General features: G+C 38.6%; 1 protein-coding gene across 5 annotated transcripts in view; it reads left to right on the forward strand.

Annotated features, from left to right (window-relative positions):
• exoc6 (exocyst complex component 6) overlaps positions 1–20,942 on the forward strand; it is a 68,545-nt gene that overhangs the window by 11,462 nt on the left and 36,141 nt on the right. For all 5 annotated transcript variants that reach the window (XM_062056381.1, XM_062056382.1, XM_062056383.1 and 2 more), the window contains exons 2-10: positions 1,142–1,313; positions 12,908–12,955; positions 14,255–14,345; positions 14,802–14,847; positions 16,515–16,568; positions 18,071–18,221; positions 18,305–18,460; positions 18,663–18,731; positions 18,814–18,897. In XM_062056381.1, the coding sequence (XP_061912365.1) occupies positions 1,142–1,313; positions 12,908–12,955; positions 14,255–14,345; positions 14,802–14,847; positions 16,515–16,568; positions 18,071–18,221; positions 18,305–18,460; positions 18,663–18,731; positions 18,814–18,897 (871 nt within the window). The remainder of the gene's footprint in view (positions 1–1,141; positions 1,314–12,907; positions 12,956–14,254; positions 14,346–14,801; positions 14,848–16,514; positions 16,569–18,070; positions 18,222–18,304; positions 18,461–18,662; positions 18,732–18,813; positions 18,898–20,942) is intronic.

The following is a 20,942-nucleotide window of genomic DNA, read 5'->3' on the forward strand; positions in this document are numbered from 1 at the left end:
TACTAAGCACACAGCTCACATGCACAGTCATTCTTTTTTATGCCTTGTGTTCAGCGACACTATTGCTCTCGGGTAAAAAGTGTTCTTAAATCTGTTTGTCCGGCATTTTATTGACCTGTATCTCCTGCCCGAGAACATCAGTTCAAAAAGTTTAGCATGATAGCAATGAATAACCACCAGCGTGATAGTTTCACACTACTTCCTTCGAAAAAAACCTCCCGCCGGTTTTTCTTTGCTTCCGACCTGCATCCGCTCTGATACATTCTTGGTGGTAGCGTCATGTTTGTAGCGCAATCCAAGATCATTTGTTGATAGTGTCTGCTATTTAACATCAGCATAGCCATTAGAGACGTAATAATTGTGCCAATGTTACAGCGGACATCATGTCAGTTTGACATTATACGTGCGAGTCCTGATGGGAAATGCGGTCTTCTTCTGGCAAAACACAACCGCTTTGGTCCACTCGCGCCACCAAAATCAACCAAAATTTAACGTTCCTAAGTGGGGCTTTAAGGGGCTGATTAAGACGAATTCAATTGATGCGTTTTGTCATTACATTTTTTTCCCATCCATCCATTTTCTACCACTTGTTTTTGTTTTTTTCATATTTTTTAATGACGGTCGTTTTTTTCACATAGAATAGGCCTATATATTATTAATATATCTCCATTATGAAAACAACTTTTTTGAAGTCTGCATTTCTTGCATGTTGAGCACAGTAGTGCAGCTTACCTCGCATGCACCTTCAGAGGTTAAAAAAATTAAGTGGTGTCAACGTAGATGCCCTGCACGACTCCTTCTAAAATGCCCTTAAAAAGGCGGTTTGCGCCACCTTTTAATTGCACACGCAGTGTTAGTAAATCGCACGCAACAGGCCCACTATTAGTACACGCTATTATATAGATAGCACACGCTGTTTAGTGCGAGGTATTTACATCTTAGTAAATCAGGCCCTATAAGGAATAAGGAATCACGATAAAGCTGAAAAGCAATTTTTTTTTTTTTTACACCGCTACTATTGACAATGGAAGTGGGGTCGTGACTTAATTTCCATGGAAAATTGTGAGTTTCAGTATTTGACCAGTTGAGAACCACTGACATTTAGCACTTCTCTGTTCCTGACTGTAAATTTCTGTGCTAGATCAATCTACAATGACCAGCCAAATGCACACAAGCGCTTTATGGAGAAGCTGGATGCCAGGATAAGGAACCATGACCGTGAGATCGAGAAGATGTGCAATTTTCACCACCAAGGCTTTGTGGATGCAATTACAGAGCTGCTCAAAGTCCGCACAGATGCAGAGAAACTTATGGTAAGCAAACAACTTTTGAAAAGTCTTAACAGGACATACTTCACAAACACAAGGGCTATATAATAATCTAATGTGTTTATTTACTATGTATTGTGTGTAAAACACAGACAAGCAAAACAGCATCTGTACACGCCGTGAGTTTGTTTTCCAGGAAGAAGATTATAACATGTTTGTTTGATGTATGAGGTTGACAGGAAAAGGGTTTTTACCGTCCATTGTTTGGTAGTCCCCCAACACTTAGTCCTTGATTGGAAAAAACACTGTCATCAATGCAAAAGTGCTGGATAGTTCCTTTTAACTTTAATCGGGCAAGACACTTCACCCTTTGCCTCTGATGGCTGCTGGTTAGCGCCTTGCATGGCAGCTCCCGCCATCAGTGTGTGAATGTGTGTGTGAATGGGTAAATGTGGAAATACTGTCAAAGCGCTTTGAGTACCTTGAAGGTAGAAAAGCGCTATACAAGTACAACCCATTTATCATTTATTTATAATCCAAAAATATCGAAACAAAACTGGCACTCATTAGCATTGAAGCAACAAAACCATATTTTAAGTAACTGTTGTCATCATTTCAGTTTATTTTTTGGCTGCTCATTTTCCTAAGTAGTAGGGCTGCAACTAAGAACTGCTTTGATAGTCGGCTAGTAATCGACTATCTTAACGATTAGTCGACTAGTTGGAATATAAAGCATTACCATATTCTTCGGACCATAGTGCGCACTGGATTATAAGGCGCACTGCCGATGAGCGGGTCTATTTTCATACAAAAGGTGCACCGGATACAAGGCGCAATAAAAAGGTCATATTATGATTTTTTTTCTAAATTTAAAACACTTCTTTGTGGTCTACATTATGTTATGGTATGTCTTTGGTTAAAATGTTGCATAGATTATTTTTTACAGACCATCTTCAAGTCGCTTTCTGACAGTCGCTTCAAGATGCGCCGTTTTGTGGGTGGTCTTATTTACGTGGCTCCACTTCGACAGTGTCTTCCCCCCGTCATCTTTGTTGTACCTGTGTAGCGTGCAAGGACGGGAGTTGTAGAAGTGTCAAAAGATGGAACTAACTGTTGTAATGACATTCGGGCTTTACTTAAATCTAACGGAGCAGCATCTCCTCATCCGTGGCTATCCAGTGCAACAGCAACGCCGGAAATGTGTCCCGTGAAAATACGTCTCTCCGGAACACTCTAATAACTAAAGTTCCGCGGGTGAATTATGTAAACCCATTACACAGGTAGTTTTTAGGGCTTCTATAGTGGGTCTCGTGACAGATATAATTTAGAACTTTACGCTACTTTATATTAGAAATGGCTACAGCGGAGGATGAATGCCCCATATCAAGAAGATAGAGAAAAAGAAGGAGCTTATCGACTACGTCGTCGGCACTGACTACAATGGCGGACGCACGCACATTTTCAGGATTTATGCAGATCCCAAATACACATCAGTAGGTACCAGAAGGTAGGAAAAGTTGATTTTGCATAATATTACGAAACAAAATGCCAGATAATATGTCTGCTAATATGTTGAAGCACAGTACGTCTGACTACAGCAGCCGTAATACTCCGACAATTCATCAAGCAGTGCGGCTTCATAATTTACCAAAGTTGTACTAAAACATTTTGACAGATTTTTGAGCGCCGTGTGTAATGTTTTGGTGTTGTTTACTTCTTATGTGTGACTGCCATCTACTGGTCACACTTATCATTACACCATGTACCAAATAAAATAGCTTCTAGGTCGGTAAGCACAACCAGAATTATTCCGTACATTACATACACATCAGGTTGTAAGGTGCACTGTCGATTTTTGTGGCTCTTAATTTAGCCATCAACTTTTAAATTCAGTTTGAAATATTTTTAGGCATGTTCTTACTAACAACAAAGATGACTAATTAATTAATAATTATTTATTTATTTATTCTGTAACTATGCTGCTCATTGGGCTGTTACAAAAATTTAAATAACTGTAAAACTTTTGTCTATTTAAAAGTAAGGACATGAAAAATGCAAAATAAAACAGAAATGTTTTTTATGTAAGTATAAAAGAGAGGTAAAATAGCAGCGTTGACAAAAAACAATAAAACAACAAAACTAACTTGCTTAAGGAAACAAACATTTTGTGATGATGCGTTTAAACAGCTGCACACTGGTATATAATTGATTATTGATTAACTCCTAGCATTTTTAGCACTCTCATAGACTCAATGCACATAATTGTATCATTGAATGATTCCTAACATTTTAGCTATCTAATAGATTGTATGTTTAATCCAATGATACCAGTGCATTGGTGCCTATAGTTTAGTGTGTGTGCGTGTGTGCCTGTATACCTGTGTGCTTGTGCGCGCCTACGTGTGTGTGTGTGTGTGTGTACGCGCATGTGATTGACGTTTGTTATTGTGCCTTTCTTTATTGCATTGCAAATTGAGGCTGCTTTAAAAAGTGAAGTACTTGAAAGTTTACCTGCCGGACTTTGGCTAAATTAATAGTTAAATACATTTTTCACGCAACTTCATCTCCAGCATTAACACTTTAACACTCTTATCGAGTTGAGAACGCATCCTCCAGATGTCCGACAAGCCTCCACTTTTAATACTCCTCTATCAGAGGTATACTGTCATGAAAGCAAGATCTGCTTTGCAAAATGATTTTAACAAGAATAAAAGGAAATATTCCCACACTTTACAGGTGTTCACCCGCAATGTTGATGCGAGTGGCGGTGCTGACTCGCGGCCCTTTCAGAAAACCACAAATTTGACAAATTTTATTGACATTTGTCGACAATGTCGACAAATTGTTGCACCCCAACTAGGGCTGGGCGATATGGCCTTTTTTTAATATCTCGATATTTTTAGGCCATATCGCGATACCCGATATATATCTCGATATTTTGCCTTAGCCTTGAATGAACACTTGATACATATAATCACCAGTATGATGATTCTATGTGTCTACATTAAAACATTCTTCTTCATACTGCATTAATATCTGCTCATTTTAAACTTTAATGCAGAGAGGGAAATCACAACTAAGTCAATTTACCAAAACCGTATTTATTAAACAGTTATTAAGCAGTGGCACAAACATTCATGTCATTTTCAAAACAGAAAGTGCAAGATTGTCAGAGATTTTAAAACAAGTTATTAGTGCACTTTTGTGCATGGTGTCACTAAGATGACTTATCAAAACAACACTAAATTAAAGTGCACTTTTTGTACAGAACGCCACTACAATAGTTTAAAACGTGATGTCACACAAGATATTTCAATACGTGTCACATAAAAATTAGCTGCATGTCAAATAGTATATGTCCTACGGTGTTGATGTGGAAATAGTTGCTTTGGCATTTAGTTGGTGTGGCACCGAACGGAGATGTTGACATGTAAAGACATATTCCCGCTTGAAGACAAACCACTGTCAGACGATGGACCCCGTGCTGTTTTTCTTGGGAATTAATTATTCCTCCATTTGTTACCAGATTCGCACCTTTTTTCTCTCGTATTACCATTCAAACCACACCGTTAGCTGTTAGCATCACAGCTAACGTTACCATGTTGCTACATGTCTGCTCCGCGAGAGCGTGTGACGTTGCTCACGTGACAGTATGTGACGTATGTAAGAAGGTGCGTTTGTTTAAGTTATCTGTGAGAAGGAGAGACAGGAAAGAGTGAGAAACGCATGCAGTTTAATGCCCCGCAGCTAAAAGCAACTGTATGAGAACATATACCGTAATTTCCGGGCTATAAGCCGCTACTTTTTCCCCTCGTTTTGGTCCCTGCGGCTTTTACGACGGTGCGGCTTTTTTACGGCTTTTTTACGGCTTTTTTTTTTACGGCTTACGGTAACCAGGGGCGCGCACAGTTTGCGCAAAGGAAGTTTTCATGCAAACACCCTCAATATGGAAAACAAACGGAGAAGTGCATATGATGCTGCTTTTAAGTTAAAGGCAGTCGATCCGGCTGTCAAAGAAGGAAATAGAGCTGCTGCACGTACCCTTGACATCAATGAATCAATGGTGAGACGTTGGTTTAGATTAACTACGATCAAAGTATTGGACAGGACGTCGAAATGTGTAATAAAGAAGTACTTTATATAAGAAAAAAATGGGGATACAAACGGTACAAAACGATCCTTATAACTTGTTATCTATTAGTCATTCATCACCCGTAGGCTCGTAATTCTCATCTCAACAACCACAATGCACCTGCTCCCGGTCTTTCCAACATCCGGTTTTGCCGCAATGCATTGTGGAACATGCAGTCTTTTAGTTAACCCTTTGTTGGGCTATTGAGTAGAAACAACTCAATTCAGTGTCAGTGTTTCTCAAATAATATCAAATACATGTATAAATCAAATCAATTCCCTTTTAACTCTTTTTAGCTGTAAATAATAATAGATCAATTTATCAGCAATTAAATCAAACATGCAAATCATGAATGATCATCACACGTGAACTATATAACCCATAAGTTACAACAGTTGGAGACGGCAGCATGAAGAACTGATTCAATGCAAAAAGACAAAAAAACATCCACGATCATCAATGGCTTTCGAAAAGCTGGACTGCTGCATCGTGACGATGAAGAGGACGGCGTAACGCCTGACGAAGCCGGAGCCGTTGATTCCACTGACGAAGAGGAAGGATTTGAGAGCGAGAACAAAGGAGAGAGAGTGGCTGACAATGCCATTTTGGACCTGTTCTTCTCCGACACCGACGAAGATGATTTCGGTGGTTTTAGTACGCAGGAGGAAGACGATGACACAATGATTAAAGACTGACTTTTCATATACCGGTAGGCTGGTTATTTTGATAACGTACAGGCGAGCACTTTGTATTACTTTGCACCGTTGTATTATTGTCATGTCAAAGATGTGAAAGTTTGATTGAATGATTGAAAGATTTATTGTTAATAAATGGGACGCTTTGCGTTCCCAAACAGTCATCTCTGTCCCGACAATCCCCTCCGTGGTAGCAGGAACCCCTATATACTACGGTAATTACACATCAAAACCCTGCGGCTTATAGTCGGGTGCGGCTTATATATGGAGCAATCTGTATTTTCCCCCAAATTTAGCTGGTGCGGCTTATAGTCAGTCAGGTGCGGCTTTTAGTGCGGAAATTACGGTACTCGAATATCACGATATAGTCATTTTCTATATCGCACAGAGACAAACCCGCGATATATCAAGTATATCGATATATCGCCCAGCCCTAACCCCAACTGAGTATTGGTAACCTGTCAAGTTTTTTCAGCATCCCCAGTAAGAAAGTTTGTTGATTTATTTCATTCCACAACTGCCAGTAGTGATCACGAGAGCCCAACTTTGACCCCAATGTGATGTCAAAATAAAATAAATGTATTTGTGCATTATTTATTTGATAAAACACTTAAAGCAGTGTCAGTGCTCTGAATTGCACGCAGGCGTCCACTTCCGCTCTTTTGGCACGCTTTGAAGAGGTGGTCTAGGGCCCGGTGTCACTGCATGCCACTGTACACGCACAAACATGGGGTGTCACAAAATGACCCTAATGTCACAGCTCCATAAGCAACACAATTGAAAATGAAAATAGAATACAAATACTTACAATGATGCTAATGTCAAAGCCTCCGCTGGCTCACTTACAATTATGTGTATCACAAAGGCGTGTCGTTTAAATGAATGACAACGGCATGTCGTTTAAATTAATGACAAAGGCAATGTTGTACAATATATAAAAAAAGAACGACTCCAGGCAAGAGTGGACATAGTCTGCTAAGTCAGTGGAATTGAAGAAAGTAATACAGCAGAATAGAACTGATGGGACAAGTAAACACATGGCTTGAATCAATAGTGTAGTGCAATGCCTATTTTTATACTTTTATAATATGCCTTTCACAGTTATTAAACACAATTGAAATGTTGTTTTACACTTTAAAAAATACAAAAAGCTTACAGTATACAGCAGTGTACTTACAAAACATTTGGTTACACAATTTTTCTTGCCAAAAAAGCTTCCAATGCTGGAAAATATTGAGCGTTAATCAATAATGTATTTATGTGACAGCACCCTCTGTAGGAATATTAGATGCAAAACTTGTTTTCGCCTGCAGATAGCGCCATCCAACCACTTTTGATTAAATTCAGCATAAAAAAAAAAAAATTACATTTAAAGCAGACAAATACAATTTGTGAATATGCAGGGAAGCAAATGCTGAGCTATGAATTGACAGGGATCTAATCTACGCCCTTATAATGAATGTTTTGTTGTTTCTTACCTTGGTTTATGGACATTTTCCCTAACTGGATTTATTAATCTTAATTTTATATTTAATCTAATCTTTCCATTAAGGACCCCCATTCTATTCCGTCTCAAGGTAACACCTGAACAGTTTATACTGTAGTTAGTGGAGTTTATCTGTTTCAATTCTGGCAGATACGACTACATCTACCTTAATTCTGGCCATTAAATGTGTTTTAAATTTTGAATTTCCTTCATGAAAACTGAAATATGGAAAGCAAAAATGTTATAGGTCAGAATGAGGACACCCGTTTCCTGCTGGTTTGTGGCGGCCGTTACTAGAAATGTAATTTATACCTGTGCTCCAACCATAACTTGCTGTGCCACGGTGGAGTGTGGAAAAAGTGATTATGTAGTTTGTCCCGCTGGTTTGGATGTTTCCTTGTTGAAAGAATTGCATAAAAAGCCGACTGGTCAATTGGGTCATCGCTCTCAGCCGTGTGACAGGAGCAGATAGTTCAAAAATCCCCATCCAGAATCGAGAAGTTTGTCACTGAATCTGTGAGAAAGAGCCTGTCACAAGCCATTAAACTCCATGAAAGGCCCAGTGGACTGCTGATGGGTTCAGGTCCCTGCTGCCTGGTTAATCTGAATTTGCCTGCCTTTGTCCTTGCCCCTTCATGGACAATGAGCTGATTACAAGGTTGAGCAGCTGCAGGAAGGGTAGTAGAGAGGGAAAAGCGAGGGCATGTAGAGGAGGGGCAGATGCATAGAGGACAGGCTGACAGACAGTGATTTCTTGTCTGTATGAACCTATTGAAGATATCATTAATTAAAGAATCAGTGTTTTTAAATATTGTTTAAATTACACATGATTACATCTGTCGGTCAACTGCACATGTGGTTAAGCACATCAGTTTTACAGCAAAGAGGTTTCTGAGAATTATCTTGTCTTAAATCTCTTAAGGCTGCTACATACGACACATCTAAAAAAAAATGTAATCTGAAATTATTCTTTGTCTGAACAGACCCCTTGCATAAAGATAAATACAGGCATTGAGCAGTTTTGATTGTTATGTGTGTGGTGTGCTGCGATTCTGTCCCCCCACCATTCTAGACTCTAATACTCAAAAGACAAAACAAAACAAAAAACATAATATAGCAACCACTATAGCAAGCAGCAATATAGAAGAGGACATACGAGAGGTGGTGGTCTATTTTTGTCAGAAAAATCCCAAAGTCAAATTAAAAATAAGTAAAATAAAAATGTGGAAAAAATGATGAAGATGACTTTAAAACGATAATCTACTAAGTGAGCTAGATAGAGGTGAGTAGGATCCCAACGAAGGAGCCCCAATGCTTTTTTAGCTTCTTGATTGGCTACTTAACATACTATGTCGCAATTCACGGAGAGATGACTCGAGCGCTGTCGGCTTTCCCAACCGACATGAAGAGCTTTGGTCATAAATATTTCCAACGTGTTTTGGGGCCAACTATCTGGACAAATTCACTCTTAACACACCTCAGACCCCACAATACAATTTTATTTGACAATTTTATTAGACATAATATTAGGGATGGTATTTGATAAGATTTCTCCTGTTCCGATTCTACTTTTGATTCTGCTTAACGATTCGGTTCCTTAACGGTTCTCTTGGCGATTCTTATTTGGGAAAAACAGAGAAAAAGTGGTGGATTAGCCTCAATTTTGTTGAGTTTAGAGGTAACATGACCTTACAAAGCTTACAGTGAAGTCACATACGTAGCATAGAAGAAAAAAAGGTACTTAAAAAAAAAAAAAAATTGTTCTGTAGAATTTAAGAAAACAAATAATGTGGAAATTACACAAGAATGTAACATTTAGTAACATGTGATATTAATTTATTACATGCAAAGTGAGATATGTCCAGCCTTTATTGGTTATAATTTTGATGATTGTGGTTAACAGTTCAATCTCAGAAAATGTGGGGTAAGTCAATATCATCAACATGATAATAAAGGCTTGAGATACCTCACTTTGCATGTAATGAGTCAATATTACATATTAGTTTCACATTTGAAATTAATTGTTGACATGAATGGACGTGTACACGATATTAAAATTTTTTGAATTTCACCTGTATAATATAATGACTGAGAGAGAATCTGGTGGGAGAAAAACATGCAACTTTTCTCTGACTACAATTGACCATTCACCTACCAAAAGTTAGGAGTGTCACTGGCAAAAGTGTGCAAGCTTTTGACCACAAATTTAGTCGCTGCTTGGTGACATGCGTCTAGAGGCAGACTGCCTCGGAGCCAGTCAGAATCCGTTTCTCATCATGCTCATCTACAAACGTTTGTAAATGAGAAAGCATTCATTTCAATTTAACATGTAATAGCGGTAACATGATAGGCGGTGAGTTAGTACCTGTTGTATTCAAATGACATGCTAGCGTTACTGCTGCTGGGATGCGATCGGAGCAGTACAAAAACGTGACTTTTGTTTATAATTATTTTATGCTGCGTGTTCAAATGTTTCAGCATATTGCTCGTACGTCCTCCTCATTAATTATTAATTATTACAAGTAGTGCTTTTGCAATCTTTTCTTGGAAAATGTTATTTCTTGTCCCGACAGGGCATTTGGACGATCTGACGTCACTACGCATGTTGCGTAATGACGTCATCCCCACCCGGAAGAACTATTAAGAGAATTGCTTGACAAAATGGCAAGTGATTCCAAGGAATTAATACACTGGGAAGTGTTCGATTCGCAACCCCAACATAAGATAATCAGGCATTCGCTGTCTTTGGTCAGAAAGTAATCAACACTACCTGGTCTTTTTGTGTGTACCCCACGCTAGTGTTGTGTTTGCATTTTCTCTCCTGTGTGTGTGTGTGTTTGGGTTTGTTTTTAGTCCAAAAAATGCAAGGTTGTAGAGATGCGCGGATAGGCAATTATTTAATCCGCAACCGCATCACAAAAGTCGTCATCCACCTGCCATCCACCCGAACTAACATTTGATCAAAACCACAACCGCCCGCCACCCACCCGTTGTTATATATTTAATATAGACGATGCAAGGCATTAGTGAGGTTAGAAAGCTTTTGCCTGTTAAAGAAAGGAGACTGATCCAATGCAGCAGAGACATTCAATGCGTGCCACGCATTAATATCTCTTGGCCACGCATTAGTGGCTAAGAGATATTAATGCGTGATAATATTATTTATCATTATTATAATATTATTGTCATTTCCATTAAGAAAGTGTTGACTATTATTGTTATTTTTTTCCCCTGGTCTTTAGTATTCCCTTTTTTAGTTTGTTGCGTACCACGTTTGCTGCCGGCGTTGCCATCTTTTTATTTTTTTCTTCTTCTTCTGTCGTGTTGTGTTGTGGTGTGCTGTGTCACGCCAAATTTCTTCCCCCTACAAAAACCTCCCCCCCCCCATTTACTTCCGTGGTCATGTTTCCTCTTACGTCATTGACAGCGATCGATAGCACTTCGGCTTTGACTGCCCGTCGCTGGAAGGATACTTCGTCTTTGACAGCCGCTGGAATCTGAAGAAATCGATTATTGTTTTTTTTTGTACTGGCGCGAAACAGGACAGTCGCATGCCGGTTAAGGACCCCAGGCAACTTTGTGACTTTATTGGACGCAGCCCCGGAAGTAAATGGGGGGAAGGTTTTTGTAGGGGGAAAGAAATTTGGCGTGACAGCTGCAGCAGTGCCTGATGAATAAATGCCTGTTTCAAAGAGTGCTGCTCGTTTTTCGTATGTGGGTAACAACATTTAACTATGTATATATATTTCCGAATTGGTTCAACCGCCACCCGCCCGAATCTATTTAAAATCTTTTTTTTTCGTCATGCATCCGCCCGACCCGCGGATTATCCGCGGACTCCGCGGTTGTGTCTGCAAACCGCACATCTCTACAAGGTTGTTTATTAGAGATTCTAACATTTCTACCAGGGATACAAATCACAGGATTATTTGCAATACAATATTAGCCAAAAATAGGGACAATATCATGATGTCAGTGGTTATGTTACAATCTATATACAGTTCGATAAAATCAGTTCATTTGTCTGTTTAAAACATTCAGCCTTCATTTTACAAGGTTGTTGGCTCTTGTTTTATTTAAAAAAGTAATATTGGTCAAAATTGCGTTGTTTTGAGTCTTCGCGCTTCATTAAAAAAAAAAAAAAATGGTATTATCGCGGTAATCTGTATTGGCGCTGTGTTGAAAATGTGTTGAGTAAAGCTTTCCATCATTGTTGGGACACGGTTAATGGCTTTTCTTAATACCGCCGTGAACCGTGTCCCAACGATGTTGGTCATCTAAACTGGTGCAACGCCCCTTTAGGAGCTAACAATGCAATATTAATGTGATTTTGAAGTATTGTCCTAACCCTAGTCTACTTGTCACCATTTGTCTACATGTGTCTATGCTTGTAGTGGCTCCAGTTCAAACTTGACCCTGAACATCATAAGCGGTAGAAAATAATGAATACAGACAGCAGTGTTTCCCATAAACTGCCAAGATACCTGTGGCGGTGGGGGCGTGGCCATGGGCGTGGTCACCATGACTTTATCGAGTAGTTTGCATAATTTACTACAATGATGTGATTTTCTCTAAAAAGGCTCAAAAAATGTATACTTACTAATTAATAATAACAGATTTGTTTTAAACGTCCATCCATCCATTTTACAATATAATTACAACACTTTATGTACATATTTATACACGGATTTGAACAATAAGTTATTCACTGAAATATATTTATTAATTGTGGTTCTTACAAAAAATATATCTTATAAAATATAAAAGCTAAAATGTCTCTTAAAGCTCTGCCTCTTTAATTAGTGCATACTAAATAATTTAACTTTAGCCTACTTCTACAACCATATTATTTACCAGCAACATAAAGTGAAACAGAGGCAGAGGTGTCCTGCCACAGTCAGTAACAAATAAACAGAAAACAGTAGTGGTCAAATACAAATAAGGCAACAAGAGAAGTATCCTACACTTCTCTTTTGTAAAGTAAATCTGAACAGCCTATGTGGGCATCTACATCAACTATATGATTTGCCTGAGAAGCTGGAAAGGACAAAAAAAAAATATATATATATATATATATATATATATATATTTTTTTTACTTTTATTTGTGGCGGACGTAATTCTTTCGTGGCGGGCCGCCACAAATAAATGAATGTGTGGGAAACACTGGACAGACATATAATGCATACATACATCAGCAGGACCTGAATAAAAATTAACGAGAGCCAATCAAATATCACCAAACTTACTCACAAATAATGGGTGTTTTGAATAGGAGGGAACACAAACTATTTATTGAAACACTCTTTCTGTGTTTATTTTTTTAGAGCCAAGTGACGGACACTAATCGAAGACTGCAAGAAGCTGGGAGAGAGGTAAGCGCTCGTATGTCGTACTGTAATCTTTTGCTCATCGTACCATATGCTTGTTGTTGCTTAGAAAGATGTCGAAAAAGCTTGTCTCCAAATTCTACATTTGCAGCTTTGTGTCATGCAGACCTTTCTCTCTCTGCTTCCGTCTGCTCCAACATTTCACCCTCTTCACCATGCTCGCTTCTATAAACAGTAGTTCATCCTCCGTTCATTACGCTTCAAAAAGATAAGGTTGTGAATCCTCATTTGTCCAAAAATAGTCGTCACAGTTGTCTATTACCAAGTCTGCCATGATTAGAACACACTTGTGTTTGAATCCGTAAGTAGGAGCACAAGTTTTTGCTGGAAGTGACGTGCACTGCTATGGAAATGGAAATCAATGCGCGGAAGAAGTCAGTTCTGGCAATGACTAATTAAAATGATGAAAATACGGTAAATATCGAACATATTACATATTGTTATAAACGTGTCTGTTACTACATTGAATATATACTTGCAGTGTGTATATAAAACGTTGATGGAGGGTTTTGAAGTTGTTTTAAAGGGTTTTGAAGGCTACAACACTGACTCCTATTAGCCGTATCTTCCAAGCGTTTTTATCATCTTTAAAATCCTACACATGTGTTCTTGTGTCTTATAATGATTGTGAACGATAGGCAAATAAAATAAAAATGCACTTCCCCTTTAAGTGTACACTATATCTACATATGCATGTTAAATTGTCCCTAAAGGCTTCTAACAATGTGTCACAATTGTTTCTGGGCTCAGACCAATTAGGAATAGTTACTATTAATATCATATACTTGATTTATATTCAGACTGTCATTCAGGAGCTTTTTGGACTGAAAACACGTCAAAAGGCTTAGCTAAACCTTAGAAGAGTCAATAGCATGGCTACGGGGTTGAGACAGTGTACTGTACTTTGCAATGTATAAGACTTGCACTTTGATTGAAGACTCTTGTTTCTTCTTCTTCTTCTTCTTCTTCTTCTTCTTCTTCTTCTTCTTCTTCTTCTTCTTCTTCTTCTTCTTCTTCTTCTTCTTCTTCTTCTTCTTCTTCAACATGTTAGAAGGAAGAATGGGAAAGGACTACACCTAAAACTAGTCAGCCATATGATGCCTTCAATTAAAGTTACATTGGTAGTGACAAATACTGTCTCAAATGTGTTGTTACAGTATATGTTTAAATAGAGCAGGTATTACAGCTGAATTATCTTAAATGCAGGTAAAGGCCAGTTTATCGTTCAGAGTACAATTACAGTTGATGTATTTCTCATTATTCTTCTCGTGTTCTTGCTGTCAGGTAACAGCCCAGACAGAGGAGGTGATTCGCTGTCGGATACAACAGCGGAACATGACCACCACTGTGGAGAAACTACAGCTCTGTATACCAGGTAGCACATTAAAGTTAGTGTGTAGTCATTTTACCTTAACACAAAACACAAATAACAGAATAATTTGAATGATAGACAGCCTTTTTTTTTTTTACACAAAATTGCATTGTTGTCATTTACATGGCCCATTCTGTATTACCTACCTTACAGATTGACCGACCTAGGCGCTTGTTGGTACCGCTATAATATAATCAGAAACAGTCGTTAATTTAAGAGATACAGTTGTAATGTTTCCAGGTTTTCATGATTCTTTGAATTGAATGGACCTATATTTTTTATGTAAGACAGACTGTAAGCGATTCACTTAAGATGGTCAGATTCGGACATTTGCTATGAACCTCATACAGTACATTTTTGACACGACATACATGTTAAAACAGCAGGATATTGTCTGTGTTACAATTTTTGCTTCTTAACCAAAAGCCTGTTTCTTTTTGTTCTTTTTGCCTTATGCAGTTCTAGAAATGTATAGCAAACTAAAGGAACAGCTGGAATCAAGAAGGTATTCAATTTTCCTTCCTTTTTAAATAATTTTTTGTGTGCGTACAACCGTTTGGAAGATGTCTTTGTATGTATATCTCACAATCTGCCAATATTTTATTTTGTTTATTTTATTTTATTGCAATGTGTGGGAAAATCCAGAAGAATGGTGCAATAGATTGTGGTCATCCACAACCAAGTAGTGTTTTCAAGTAATCTCTGCTATGTTTGTTTTCTTTGAACTTCATTTTTACCCCATGAACTTCTTGGTCAGAAAATAATGACCCCTTTTTGTTATGTTCTGTGTATCAAAAGCCGTCACTGGCAAGACAATTGACCCTCAGTGTGCAGTTGTTTTTAACAAGGCCCTCTCGACACTGTCCTGCCAAGACCCGCTGTCAATATTAGGCAATTAGACCCTGCTGGCTGCAATGGAGGACATATGTTTACGTACTGTACTGTATGTGTTTGGGGAGGGAATTCCACTCTGTTACTTTTGGAATTGGTAGGGTCTTGTATGGATCAAATGTGTATCATTGTTATTATCTATACTGGATGTCATTGCTGGCCAGGTCACAGTCCTGCCATTTGTTGTCTTTGTTATTTATTTCCTGGTGCACTGCATTCTAACAGACCTTTTCACTGAAGAGTTTATGAGGCTGTCTTCTGTTTATGTGTGTACAACACATTTTACACTCACTGACCGACCAATTAGATCTTTCACAGCCTGCCTATCAGCCTAATGATGGGAGCTCAGCACACTGACCTGAGCCTGAACCCCTTAGATTTTTTGCACACTACCAAAGACCACATTTTGTAACAGATTTATCTAAAACTGAATTTAAGTGTTTAAGTTTAATCTCAACAACCAAAGTACTTCAACACGGGGTCGGCGTAAGTAGTGCCAGGGGGGTTGTGAAAAGCTTTTCATATTTTACCCACAATTTTGTCTTTAGAACACACTGCCATTGATCCAGCGTACTGTAGTGAACCGATTAATGGAGACTGATGACGTCTTTCAGTCAGAAATGCGCACATTCAGCGAAACACAAGCGTTCTTTCAATCAGGGCACTGGTTTATTCACCTGACCTTCCAACAAGAAGGACTTTCCCCTATCACTTTTGTGTCCTTAACAAAGCTATGTCAGGTTTCTTGTCATTGGCAAGCAGCTCATTTACTGGATGTTCAAGTGTTTTGATCAGAAAAATGGATCGTTTTTGTAACACGACATAAAAACATAGGCAGAAGAGAGATAAGCCCACCCTTCACCTCAGAACGTTAACAAGGTACCTTAAGGACCAGTTCAATTTAAAATACAATTTAATATAAGATATACAGTACAGATAGTGGGTCCCCCGCTCTATTTATCCATTACTTTGACGGTCCTTGGCCTGTAATATGTTGAAGACCCCTGCTCTGAACAGATTTCAAGTCCACATGCCTCTAGAAACGCTTCATCTATTTGTGTACTTGTTTAAACAATGTTTTTGTGAGTAAAATACAATTTAAATTGTATCTTAAAAGTGGACATTTTTGGTTTCAAATTAAACACTCAAAGACGCAATTTAAGTAAGACGTGTGTGCATGCATATAGTGTAACAGGCATTATTGTGGGTTTGTGTAAATGGTTTTAGTTTTAAAAACCGATCTCGTGTTAAGTTCTGAAGCAATACCATTTGCCCCCACAGATACTACGCTGCACTGAAAACCATGGAGCAACTGGAGAAGGTCTACATCCCCCGGTAGGATTTTTAATATACAGTATTCGTATGAGTCTTGTTGGAATATTCTACTGCACTTTGGAACATTGTCTGCAGGATAGGAAGCTGAAAAGCTGATTATTATAACAGTCTACTAGGCAAGAGCAAATTTGGTATCAATAGTAATGGATAGTAGTAGTTATAGTTACAGGGGCAGTATTGGCCATACCAATACCTACAATTTTCAAGATCATTGAATGATTTTTGATCACGGTTATAATTAGACAAAAACACAGGATGGCGGTTTTTGACCTTAAAGCCATCCTGTGTCTAGGGACTTGTTTCTTAAGTTTGTTTACAATAACAAAAAAGACAAAAACGTTTTTGATGGTAACGGTGGTATAGACCCAATAATATACTATTTGGTATCGTTTCTGTCGATATTTGTATCAATCCGTCCACCTTTGTTTACATTTAAGAGCTCTAGCTTGCATTTAGCATATCCTCCTACGGTGTGTAGTGTAGCATTCCTCGTCCTCACGGGATGATACTTTTAAGAAACTTAAGTTTACCAGTATATGCCGCAATGGAGGTGAGGGTTACTGATTTACAAGGAACTTTGCACTGTGGAGGGTTGTTAGCAGCTAATGAGGACGTCCCATTGCGTTGAGGACACATTCATTCCCTTGTTGCTGTTCGATGCTGGACACAGCTAGAATGTGTCATCAATATGCAAAGTTAATATTTAATGTTTAATGCCATAATCTGTAAATTGCAGCTCCAACACAGAACCATTGCCATAATCTGTAAATTGCAGCTCCAACACAGAACCAATTGGCCAAAGGATAAATCACATGTGTTTGAGTTAGCTATGGCTATTCATTCATATTTATTAATGCCATAGCCAGTGTCCTATGTTGGTTTTGTTGTTATTCTCAGAGGTTTTGTGTTTACTTCTGTTTCTAGCGCTCTTTGCCATGCTTTGTTTACGTTTTTGTTGAAGGGGGCGTTTGATCTAACGCACCGGTTTTGTCGATTAGTGTCTCCACCTGCCGCCGCCACTAATCACTCCACTTCACAGTATATGTCTGTCACCCTGCCAGTCATTGCAGGGTTTTTGTTCGCTCCACGCGACAGTTACGCGTCTTCCTTGCTACACTTACACTTGTTTTTTGTCACTGGCGACAGTTATATTCCTTTGTCACCCTTTGTCTTTACTACTGTTAAGTGTATTTTGCTAACCACTCACTGTGACCTTTGTTCGAGTTCGTTTTATGCTATGCTAAGTTTTGCCTGGGGCTTTCGTGCGCCTCTGAGCGGCATGGCTCTTTTTGTATCTTTGCCTTCTTGTTGAGGATTAACATTTTCTTACCTGCATGCTGCTCTCCTGGCTGTCCTTTCCGCATCCTGTGGAACACAACTTTCGCTACCATGCGAGCCGAACGGGGCAGCCAGGACTGATAATTTTTATGATCTCTTGATAAAGGCTGCATTTATATGTTGCATTGTTTTTAATCATTGTTGCTTCATTTTGTCTTATACAGAGTTAGCCAGTACAGGTTCTGCCAGATCATGGCTGAAAACCTGCCCATTCTGAGAGAGGAGATAAAGGAGATTTCCATGTCTGACCTGAAGGACTTCTTGGAGAGCATAAGAAAACATTCAGACAAAGTTGGAGAGACTGCTATGAGACAGGTGCATGGATTGTACTTTTTTTGCCCACAACACTGTACTGTAGAAATGTTGGGTCATAGAGGTGATGGTGTGTGTCCCTCCAGGCACAACAACACAGGACCTTTAACAGTGCCGTAGTGAGGCAGGCCGGTGTAGGCCACTACACTAAGCCTTTGTACTCCCTCAACGGACAAACACACACGCACAACAGTCACACGATGGATGATGATGCAGAATATGACGACTATGCTGATGATGAGGTACTTTTTGTGTAATTTGTTGCATGAATTACATAATTATGACTCCTATTCAAACAAAGCTACACTTTTACTGTTATGATTATTGTTCATAATCAAGCATTATATAATTGTTCACTTACTTTTTTTTATTTATTATTGACTGCCTACTTAAGGAGCAACACAGTTGAATTTTTAAAAAATCATGTATTTTTACCTTTAACAGATTCTTACAGCTCAAGACCTTGTAGACTTCTCACCTGTTTACAGGTGTTTACACATATATACTGTGCTGGTAGGTTTACCACCAACAAATTCAATTTTAGTTTAAGATTTGTTTCAGGGTATCAACATACCTTATATTTGTTTGTCTGCAGGGAGACCGAGAAACATTTGAAAATTATTACAGGAAGCAGAGGAAAAAGCAGGCCAGGCTTGTTCTGCAACCACAGGCGAATATGGTAAGTAAGAGCAAATGAGGCAGAAGGAAAAACCTGTGATCTCCATGGTGAAATTGTGAAGATGTACCCCACCTGTCCCACTAAGACAAGGGTCGGCAACCCGCAGCCCGAGAGCCGCATGCGGCTCTTTAGTGCCGCCCTTGTGGCTCCCTGTAGCATTTTCAAGAATGTATGAAAATGGTAAAAGATGGGGGGGGAATATATTTTTTATTTTAATATTGTTTCTGTAGGAAGAAAAATATGACACAAACCTTCCTAATTGTTAGAAAGCCCACTGTTTAATATGTTTGTTTATGCCTCACTAGTGAGAGTTTTTGGCAAGCGCCTATTTGTCCTACTAATTTCGGCGGTCCTTGAACTTGTCATAGTTGTGTGGACTGTGACGCAACAGTTTGTTTGCATCTATAACTTTGTCCGACGCTGCCACAGAAAGACGTAACTTATGCCACTCCTTCTTTGTCTAATTTTGTCTACCAAATGTTTTATGCTGTGCGTGAATGCACAACGGTGAGCTTTGTTAATGTTATTGACTTGTTGGAGTGCTAATCAAACATATTTTTGTTAATCGATGCTAACATGCCATTAAGGCTAGTTGCATGTACACATTGCATCATTATGCCTCATTTGTCGGTATATTTGAGGTTATTTAATTTCCTTTACTTATGTCCTCTGTGTATTTAATTCATATTTCCATGTCTCATGACACCTTATCTTTATGTAATATTGGCTGCATTTATGATCTGTCTGTGTGCCATGTTGTTCCAGACCACAGCAAACGTTACCTAGCTTGCAAAGATTGTAATAAAATCCATTAGAAAAAGACAGCCTGCACACACGTTTCCTTTAACTTAAACACACACATCTATACTATTGGACATTCTAAGCCAGTAATTTTCAGGAGTTATCTCACCCTCTGAGAAGCTTCCATTTTACTAAAGTTTTACAATGTTGTAAAAATGTGTACACTAAATATTAGGGTAAATTTCAACATTTCTGTCAACAAAGATTTGCGTCAGCCTGCACCACATAGTCATTTTGATAGTAGGCTAAAATAGCTAATATAGACATTTAAATCATGTGTTGCCTTCATTATAACACTTATATAAGGCATTTAATTTTTTGCAACTCCAGACAGATTTGTTGTTTGTATTTTTGGTTCAATATGGCTCTTTCAACATTTTGAGTTGCCGACCCCTGCCCTAAGATAAGCGGCACAACCAATAATTTTCAAATGACATATAAAAACAACACTATCACTTTTGTGCCAGACGTTTAGACACAACACACACCTACAATCAAGTACAATAAACCCATGTGTGCATTTATAATGTCCTTATTAGGCTGTAGGCCAGCATGGTGGCGGGATTGTCTCCTGCTCTCCAGTGACCCTAATGAGTACATGCGTTATAAAAATGTGTATGGATGTACACCCCAGTTCAAAAGTCGGGTCACTTGCGTGTGTCTTTGCTTTGTAGTAAATTAGTCATCTCCCAACTTGATGGTATTGTTTTATAATTCACACACAGACACACACACATACACCCCCCTCCCCTCCCCCATCCCAAACGTTGTTACATTTGTGCTGGTTTGTCCAGTCAAAAAACAATTGTGGTATTAATATTTCGGGCTACGTTTAAACAACAAAAAAGTAATAGCATTAAAACTGTAATAGCACAATTTTTTTTGACAGCTCAAACCAGCACATATGTGTGGAACAAGTTTGGTGAGATGTGGACAATCATGTGGGTGACCTTACTGGTCAGAATATGTACTTTAGCATTACTTAAAAACGTTATCAACACAAATGGAAATTTTTACAGCACAAACGGTGTAAAAACAAACGGCAGTGGCATTTTAATATTTGCAATAACAAGGGGTGCCATCTTCACACAAGTGGCATCCTACACTGGGCACCAGGCATCGCAGGCACATAGTGAAAATGTACCCCACACATTCTGTATGAAAGTCAGCTTCGTCAACTAGCAATTTTCTCAACGCTACAAAAATTGTATAAGCTAGTTACTTTAAATTTCACATGTGCTTGC

The sequence above is a fragment of the Entelurus aequoreus genome, linkage group LG08, assembly GCF_033978785.1.
Source record: "Entelurus aequoreus isolate RoL-2023_Sb linkage group LG08, RoL_Eaeq_v1.1, whole genome shotgun sequence".
Classification (NCBI taxonomy): Eukaryota; Metazoa; Chordata; class Actinopteri; order Syngnathiformes; family Syngnathidae; genus Entelurus; species Entelurus aequoreus.